The sequence below is a fragment of the Muscardinus avellanarius genome (genome assembly GCF_963383645.1).
Source record: "Muscardinus avellanarius genome assembly, chromosome: 2".
Taxonomy (NCBI): domain Eukaryota; kingdom Metazoa; phylum Chordata; class Mammalia; order Rodentia; family Gliridae; genus Muscardinus; species Muscardinus avellanarius.
The window spans coordinates 178,681,439-178,691,692 of NC_137787.1; the positions used below are offsets into that span (position 1 = coordinate 178,681,439).

The 10,254-nt window shown below is 34.4% G+C and overlaps 1 protein-coding gene across 1 annotated transcript; it reads right to left on the reverse strand.

Moving 5' to 3' along the window:
• Nucleotides 1-6,827: 6,827 nt before the first annotated feature.
• SLITRK6 (SLIT and NTRK like family member 6) lies at nt 6,828-9,353 on the reverse strand (the record flags this gene model as incomplete). The annotated part of the gene is made up of 1 exon (XM_080689930.1): nt 6,828-9,353. One exon carries the CDS (start codon nt 9,351-9,353, stop codon nt 6,828-6,830), a length of 2,526 nt encoding a protein of 841 aa, XP_080546056.1.
• Between the last annotated feature and the right edge of the window lie 901 nt (nt 9,354-10,254).

A 10,254-nucleotide genomic window follows, 5' to 3' on the forward strand; every position in this document is an offset into this window, starting at 1 on the left:
CCTTTACCCTTTATTTCTCTCCTTATAGGTTTCAAATGATACATCCATTGAAACAAGGGTCTTTATTTGAATTTACATCTAATGTCATGTCAAAAAATCAGATCAGCTGAAGGTCTTAGAAATGGAAAAATGAAAATGTCTGTCACCTAACCTCCAAATGCTTGGTAATTAATTAAGAACTAAGTTATATATTAGTTGTAGAAGTTTTAAACCAATGTATCATGAGAACAGTTTTATTTAAATATTTGTCCATATTGTGTACTACAAAAAATAAAATAAATTTTAAAGATATTGTTTAAAAATGTAACTGAATATTAATTAATTATTCAAATTAGAAAAAAATACACAGTGATTTTCTGTCTACCACATGAACATGTGGTGCACCTTAATAAATTATTTAGTTTCTTAAAACTGTATTTAAAAAGCACTAATATATCATTTTGATTAATCTAGAATTATGTAATTCATGATTAGACGAATGTTTGACTTTATTTAAGTAAAACATTATAGTTAAAAACATAATACCTAAACACAAAAGCTGAATATACACAAAGGCAACACATATATTTTTCTGTGACTTTGTATGTTTGTAAATACTCATGACAGGGAGTCTGGTAAGGAGCATTGTTCTGAGACTAAAACTAAGAACATAAATTAACACCAACAATAAAACAGGGTTTCAATTCTCGCCTTGTAGCTCTGAATAGTTGTAAAGGTAAGGTAAACCTCTTTATTTATTTGTAAAATAACAAAGATTGGATAGACTCCAGAAGTTTATGATGCTTGCTGATATCTAGGAATTTCTTTGTTTTTATACCTTAATGCATTATTTTCTTAAAACATATATATAGTATATAATATATATTATACTATATATACATATATATTCTAAGCCAAAACATATAAGAATGCTAAGAATAGGTTTTAAACACGTTATGATAAAGTAAATTGTAGTGGCTAAAAGCATTTGAGCTAATCTTATTTTCTGAGAATCAGGACTACTCTAGACTCTAACATAACTTATTTCTTCTATCATATGTTGCTTTATTAACTTATGACATTGTACACCCTACGTACGTAATGACAGAGACGTACATGTCTTTAGATTATTCACAACACTGAAGAAATATATGGAAATTTACTATGTGTATATATGTAAATTGTGAATTCATTGCTGATAACAATGTAAATTTAAAATTATAGAGGCTTATTTGGGCAAGAAACTGAGTGTTTTCATACATACATTATTTCTTAAAGCCTTTTATAAAAAACCAAATATGATCAACTGACATTTTTCACAAGATAAATAAATAACTCAAAAATACCTCTTTCCTTCTGAGATAATTTTCTTTCTGGTAAAATACATAAGAGATGTGAAGAGGCACATAATTACTTTTTGAAGGTCACAATTTCTGCTTTCCACGTTTTAAAATTTAGAAACAAAAGCATCCTATTTTAAAAGCCTTTAATAATTTAAATTGGAATACATGAACATGTGTGTGTTTGCAATTTGTTGTTTTGAATTGTTTCCTTTCTTCATTCACTAATCTGAAAGACATTGACTAACAGAAGAGTATTTGTCTATTTGATTATGCTTTCAAAGCAGCTAGAAGAGGATTTTACATCTGGCAGTGTCCTCTGTTACATATACATAAGAATGAATGCATATGTAACAAGCATAAATCCACAATTAAAATAATTGTATCTGTGAAACGTAATTTTTACTATTCCACAAAAGATATAGTTGTTAAACAATATAAGTGAATAGTATAACTGCCTTATAATAACTCAGTGATAAAGAAGTATTATTTACTCCTATTTATTTGACACATAGCTAAGGTGAGGAGCCTCAGAGAAATGTTTGAGCAAATGTCTCCATTTTGCAGTGTGTAGAATTAAAAAGGCAAAAAGTAATTCTGTATTTTTAATCACATGTTCATTTCTCATTGATGAAGTTATTCTTGATTTGGTTGTCAGGTAGAAAACCTGAAAAAAATTGTAATTCTCTCTTATCATAAAATAAATGTTTGTCCTTTTATGATACTTTCTCTTCTTCATAAAAGTGCTCTGCAGGGAAAAGAAATTAAAAGGAATCCTCTCAGTCTTTGTGCAACCATTACCCAATTACCAGGAGAAACAGACGTTCTTTCCCAAATACTTGTCTACACATAGATAATTTTCTTTGCATTCAGACAGTCATATCTTATGATAACATTGCATTCTTACATGTTGAGTTTCCTTTCTTAGTTGAATTTTTTTTGGTTATTTATTTGCATGGCTTTATGATGAAACAATCCTGCAATTTAATAATACTCCTTTTCCCTTAAAACTCCTTTTAATTATGTATTTATCATTTATCAAAAAAGTAATGCAAATAAATTTTAAATATATTAAGACTATATAATCTTTATTTGTTACCATATATCATGCATACATATATATATATGTATTTATATATAATGTAGCTTTTCAAACATATTCCTTAATATTTATTGCATTTATCAACTAATAGATAGTAATAGGTTAGTTCTTCATAAATAAGGGCATAAAGGAAGTATACAAACCATCATGTTGGGCGTGGTGGCACAAGCTTGTAATCACAACATTTGGGAGGCTGAAACCAGAGGATCATGGTTCACAGACAGCCTCAGCTACTGAGTGAAACCCTTTTTCAAAATAAAGAATAAAATATAGGGCAGGGGGTGTAGCTACTGAGTGAAACCCTTTTTCAAAATAAAGAATAAAATATAGGGCAGGGGGTGTAGCTTGGAGGTCGAATATCCTTGGGTTCCATTCCCAGACCCAGAAAAAAAAGTTGCTTTACTTGGGGGGAGGGTAGCAAGGATGGAACCCAGGGGTATTCTACCTCCAAGCTACACCCCTGCCCTAATTTTTATTCTTTATTTTGAAACAAGGTCTCACTGACTTGCAAAGGGCCTCACTAAGTAGCTGAGGCTGTCCACAAACTGTGATTCTCTGGTCTCAGCCTCCCGAATGCTGAGTTTACAAGCATGTGCCACCATACCCAGCTAAAAGTTGTGTTAATGACAAGTTAGTACTCATATCACATTTTTCACTCCTGGATCAAACCTTAAATTCTTTCAATTAGTTGGGCCAATACATAAAACAGATTAAGGCAGCTTAGATGATGCTTCAGTTTCTTAATATTGGAACAGAAAGGAAAGGTTTTTATCTCTGTTAGAATATAAAAAATTTAAGCCGGGTGTGGTGCCGCATGCTTGTAATCCCAGCGCTTGGGAGGCGGAGACAGGAGTATTGTGCAGGTTGGAAGCCAGCCTCACGTGGTGGTGCAAGCTTGTAATTACAGTGCTTGGAAAGCTGAGAAAGGAGGATTGCACAGGTTAGAAGCCAGCCTCAGCTACTGAGTGAGGCCCTCAGCAACTTAGTGAGACCCTGTTTCCAAGTGAAGTATAAAATAGGTCTGGGAGGATAGACCGCAGGTAGAAAAGCCCCTGGGTTCCACTCTCAGAAAAAAAAAAAAAAAGCCTTCAATAAGTAATTTTGTGAAATAATTACTAGTTAATAAATATTATAATTTTCGTTTAATAGATAAACACAGAATCAAGAAGATTGGATGTAATACAACTACAAAATTCTACCACTCTGTTATAGAAATTTAATTTTTAGACATGAATCAGAATTTGCATTGATGTTCATTGAACAAAGAGTAATTTTTAATTAATTCAAGAAACAACTCTATGATAATCAAAATAATATTTAAAATAATGTTTATTTTTGTGACCAGTTAATGTGTATTAAGCTGAAAATTCTGAATAAACTAGAATAAAACTTTGGATTCTAAATATTTCTGTTAGTTTCCGAAAGAAACCAAGATTGTTGCTTAAATTATAAATCAAAGACAACATATAACAAACATTCTTTAGTAGGATGAAAAAGTAACAGGAGATGCAGGTGAAGCAGAATAATGAGAAATTCTTGCAGATCACAAAGTCCACTTTGAGATAAAGACCATTCTTTGTCAAACTTCAACTAGTAGGCAAACATATTACAGGAAAAAAATCCATCTTAAATATGACATTTTATTTTATTATTTATTTCTGTGGCTCTGGGGATGGAACCCAGAGGCATTAGATGTCCGAGCTACACTACACTCCCTGCCTTGTTTTTTTATTCCTTTTTTTTTTTTTGGTGGTATTGGGGGTGGAACCCAGGGGCTTTCTGCCTCTGTGCTGTACTCCCAGACCTATTTTGTATTTTATTTGGAAACAGGGTCTCACTAAGTTGCTGAGAGCCTCATTAAGTAGCTAGGCTGGCTTTGAACCTGTGCGATCCTCCTGTCTCAGCCTCCCAAAGGCAGGGATTACAAGCCTGTGCCACCACACCCAGATTATTCTTTATTTTGAAACAGGGTCTCACTAAATTGTGGAGGGCCTCACTAAATAGCTGAGGCTGTCCACGAACCATGCTCTTCTGGTCTCAGCCTCCTGAATGCTAGGATTACAAGTGTGCGCCACCACGTTCCGCTAAATGAGACATTTTAATCTCTAAATGTTATGTTCTTCGGGAATCAAATAACTTCTATGTACTTTTTAAGTTGCATCCAGATTCCTATTGGGTTTTACTATTGAGCATGTGCATTCATTGGGGGAAATATACTTACATGGCTTCACAACAACTTTGTTCCTCTCATAAATTGAAAAATGAACCTCATTACTATAGGCAACTAAAAATAAATAAAGATTAAAATTATTATCCCATCCAAAAGAAAAGAATGCTCTTAAGGGCATGTCTCTGTCTGAACTCAGGGAGAGATTCCAAAGATCCTTCAGGCACGGAAATTTCTTAAATCTTGTTAATACCTCTATGCACTTGATTGGAATAAAAACATTATTGGCAGACACTCAGATGAGTAAGAGTGGTATAATAATATGCTTATTTTTCTCTCTCTCCTCTTTCTCTCTCTCTCCTGCTGTCATTCTCTTCCTCTCCCCTTTGAACACAACTTTTAAATCATGCTTATACAATTTGCTTTTCACTAATATGCTGAATATTTTAAATAAATATAAAACATTCTATTTCACATATATTTTACCTTAAAAAGCATTATCCTTTGGTGTGTGTGTGTGTGTGTGTGTGTGTGTGTGTGTGTGTGTGTGTGTGGACTGAGGATTGAACTGAAGAACATTCTAACTTGGAGCAACACTCCGAACCCTTTTTTATATTTTTATTCTAAAATAATATCTCATGAAGTTGCTGAGACTAATCTCAAACCTGGGATCTTCTCAAGTGCTGGGATTACAGATATGCAGCATGGTGCCTGCCAGAAGGAGATACTTAAAAAAAAAGAAAAGATAATTTTTAACTTTGTACTCAGAAATTTGAGAAATGAATAAAGATATTTGTGTTTTCAGTGAAACTTTCATACCAAATTTTTATTGCTTTGTTTTTAAATAGCCAGTTATTTAAAGTAACAACCCAGTAACATGATTTCATCTTAGACTCAGTTTTTTTTATAGCTTGCAGCACATGTTTAACAAAATACTTCCTTGTGAAAAATAAAGAGAAACCCTCATTTTGAGTGTGTGCCTATGTGTGTTGCTCCCAATTCAATTACAAGTCAGACTAACTGAAAAAAGCACATTTGAAAATATAGTTTTCATTTTAGTTTTATTGTAGTGAGCAGTATTTTTAGTTTTCCTGAAAGGCACCAAAGAATAATCATATTTATGAACCAAAAATATACAAAACTGTACAGAATAAATAGTTTATAGAAATCTAGCTATACCTTCTTGTAAAATAAAGCTACGTTGTGCCCCTTTTGAGGCAACTTAAACCACTTACCTTTAGAAGTGCCTTTTGCTACCAACTTATGGCATCTATATGTGTACATCAATAAAAATAAAATAACAATTTTTACTATTTGTCTTATACCTTTGAATTACTTGCCACAAGAAATGTATTTCTATCATGGTCATTCAGATATACAAAGGATTAATACTATGAAAGAAAGCAATCTTAATAAGTGCTCTAGTCATATTTACAGTTGAGTCTCAGTAGCATTTTTCAAATATCCCAAGAAGAATTAAACTTGGAGCACAAATGACATACCTTAGTTCACAGCAGCATTGACATTAAGAATCTCCACACAAAATGTGTAGAAAACCCCAAAGTTTACCTATTTATTCCACCTGGATTATTGATCATCTTTGATTTTTAAATTCAGAAAGTATAAGAGTGACACTCTTTAACCCCTCCGTTGGTTCAAAGTTTGGAGCCACCGATGGCCCACATAATCACGATCTTTTCATTTGCTTTTTATTACTATTGTTTACGAATTTCAAGTTCCAGTTCTTTTTGCATTCATTGCAATTAAATTAAGTGTGTTTCCAATGCACATTTTTGAAGTATATACTGGTTATAAACAATATATTTCTTATATATTATAACTACATATACAGGAATCGTTTTTGAATGATGAAATCCAATTTTATTTGATCCATCCGTTAAGTAATTGGAGAAAATAAGGGTTGTTTAAATGTTCAACCCTTTTGGATGTGCAAGAGGACTTCTATGAAACACTTTTTAAGTATGTGGAGAAATATTCCTATAATCCTTGTATGGGTTACATGCAAGGATATATTTTATTTTAAACAGACAACATCGCCTGAACAGAATGCCATGGCTTCTCCCAGTGATCCCTGAGTTTCTTTCTCTTCTCTTTTTTTCCATAGAATTACTGCTGTGCTTAAGTTTTCCTTGATGATACACTCATATAAGGCACTTATTTTCAGTTTGGACTTAAGAAAGAATCACAGCATTTCTGCAAAAGCTCTCAAACTCTCTTTTTATGTTTGCTGCTCCAGGACTTCTAAATAGTCAGGTTCAGCATGTAAATTAGCTTTGAGCTCAAAATACTCATTTTTAGTCTGTTCCACCAATACCTTTCTTGGTCGTGAGTACATTAAGGTTTCCATTAATTTCAACTCCTCATGGGCTCCAGGATAATGCGCCTCTATGTCAGGCTGAAGCTGAGCGATGTTTTTTCTTAGGTACTCTGTGATTCCCAGTTGTTGAAGTTCTCTTTCTTTCTCTAAAATGTTCCTGTATAATGAACTGGCATCCTGGAAGGATAAAAATTCTGTCGACTGGTCTGTGGTTTTGTATTTCATATTTGACCCTGTGAGTGGAGAGTGGTTTTCTCTTTCTAAAAGACTTCTTTGGAGATGTTTTGCATCACTTCCTTCTTTCTCATTCCTTTCTTCTTCCTCTTCCAAATGCTTTGGACCAAAGGATGGGCTTCTATATACATGAACCATGGGGCTCACCATGTGCTGCTCGTAGAGAGAAGCAGAAGGTCTTTCAGTCGTGTGATGAGTTGTTTTATGGCCATACATGCTGTATTGAAGATGCACCGGACTGCTGTCTCTCATTTGTTCATCTGCTTGTTTCTTTTTGTATCTTCTCCTGCGGTGCAGAACAAGAACCACTATCCCTGCAGCACAGAACACAATAGTTATGAACACGATCAGAAGTCCTAATATTAGAACAGATAGAGGCACAGCTTCAGTAAGAGAGCTTAAAATAGTACCGGCTGTATTTGTTGTTGTGGCTGAAGTTGTGACAATGATGTAACTAGTCTGTGTTGACAGGGATGGGTTATTTACTAAACCTGGGCATAGAAGTTCACTATTGAGGGATTTTAATTCTTTTTTGTCCAAATGTCCTGGGGAAGCGCAGAGGATGTCATCTGTCATTGTGCTCTTGCTTAATTTTTGTATCCATTGCTGCAATCCAACGAGGTCACAGGAGCAGTCCCAGGGGTTATCCTCAAGGTCGATCTGGGTGAGTAAATCAAGATCATCCAAGATGTTACTCACAGGTAGATGAGTAAACTGGTTTGTTTTAAGATTTACTCTAGTTAAGGGAACTCCTAAAAATATATGGGGTGGTAAAACTTGTAGTAGGTTGTTATTTAAGTAGAGAACTTTAAGTTTAGGCATTGGGTTAAATGTCCCCGGTAGTATTTCCTTAACTGCATTGTACTCGAGATACAAGTACTCAAGACTGTGAAGACCAACAAACATCCCTCTGTTTAATTTGGTCAGATGGTTACCATTAAGATAAAGCTTTTGTAGTCTTGTTAGATTCATAAACGAGCCTTCCTCAAGAACTTCAATACGATTGTTTCCCAGGTGCAGCATTTCCAGAGTGAAGTACTCCGCCAGGTCAGATTTCATTAATGCATGAATAATATTCCCAGCTAGGATCAGCTTTCTAGGATTTTGCGGAGGAGGTTTTAGATCTGACACGCTTTCAATGTTACGCTCCTGGCAGTGTATGAGAAGTCCTGCTGGGGTGAGGGCTTTGCAGTCACAAGGGATAGGACAGTAGGGTGATGGAAGCTGAGTGGATGGCTTTGTAAGGTAAGGTATCAAACCTGGTGCTTTGGTAGGTGGTTTTAAAATGGATGTGGTCTTGGTAGACATGCGACTATCACTAACTGAAGATGTTCCTGGCAGATGCAATGATCCCGAGGGGTCCTCATGTTCTTCATACACTGGTGGAGTAGGGCAAATAGATTCCTTTTTTATTCGACTCAGTATATTTCCTTTGAACAACGGAGGACTGTTGCATACAACATCACCAATTACAGACTGTGGAGGCATATTTTCCAACCAAATTTTTAGCTGCAATAAATCACAATTGCATGCCCACTTATTGTCCTCCAGCTGCAGATCCAATATCCGGCCAATGTGTTCTAAGAACCCAACATAAGGCAATGTTTGCAACTGATTTCCACGAAGATCTAGATGAGTCAGAGGAACAAATCGAAATACATTTGGAGGCAGACTCTCGATAGCATTGTCATTCAAAATCAACACTTTAAGTCTGTTGAGCTTGCTAAAGGCACTTGGTTCGATCACTGTAATAAAATTGTTATCGGCTTGTAGGAATTCCAGGTTTTCCAGTCCATGAAAGGTATCCTCTTTAAGAATTTCCAGAGAGTTGTGATTGATGTGAAGCTGCTTGAGGAGGCCAAGGCCATTAAATGCACCAGTCTCAATATCTGCAATATTGTTAAATCCAAGGTGTATTGAGATTGCATTAGTGAGTCCAGAAAAGTCATTCGTGTGAAGCACTGTCAAGCCATTATTTAATAGGCTGAGGTGGAAAGGTCGTGATGGTGGCACACTTATTTGGGATAACTTCTTGATACCTTTTTCTTCACAGTTGATTAACATTGTGCCATCTTTTTCCTCGCAATTGCAAAGAGAATCACAGGAACCTCTGACTGAGGGGATGGGAGATTGGGACTGTAAAGATACACAGGCAAGGAGAGATGAGCATAAGAGGTGAATCCACAGCTTCATGGTGTCATGTGATGAAATCTGATTCTGGAAAATAAATGCAAGGACAAGGGATTTTATTGGGGAGGAGCAGGGAGATGAGTCTGACATTTAAAAAATGACAGATTTTCCTCTAAAAAGGAAATGACTAATTATTATGACAATATACATACCTTGCTGCATAAACATTTTTCTTTTATTTTTTTTCTAATACTCAGAAATGCTTGTCCTAAATTACTTTTAACTTGCATCATGATGAAATATAAAATTTAGAATAAGGGTAATTTATAATATTTTATTAGAATTTCCTTGCACATCTGCTAAGTAAACTGCATTTTACTAGATAAGAGAGGTAATCACTTCAGTATGATGCAAAATTGTATTTTTTAGAACACATTGATTTTTCTTTTTTATCATAAGTAAAGCAACTTAAGGCTAGAGGATTTTAGCATGTAATGAAATACGCAGGTATTAGCCATAAGCATAAAGACTATAGTCAATGAAAATATGATAGAAAAAATGTGTGTGTGATGTGTGTATATGTGCGTTTGTTTATATTTAAGTATGCATACTTGGATATTGCACTCACTTTATTTATAACTGTCTGTGTTTTAATCTGTGTTAATTTTGGAATAAGATACTTATTAGTTGATTATTTATTTAAAACCTTGAGGAAAATGTGTCCTCATTTATGTTATAAAGCTTTTACAAAATGAGCTCTGTTTTGACCCTTTAGTCCAGGGCAGTTTGAGTAGGCATACAAATATCAGATATATAAGCTTAATAGTATCCAAGCAAATGTCACTGAATCTATTTTGAAATTTCTAAGTATAGGATAGTTCCTACTACTTTTTAATTTTGTTATAGAGAAGGAGAAAATCACAAAAACTAAGAAAGATATAACTTTGGCACAACATTTCAGTCT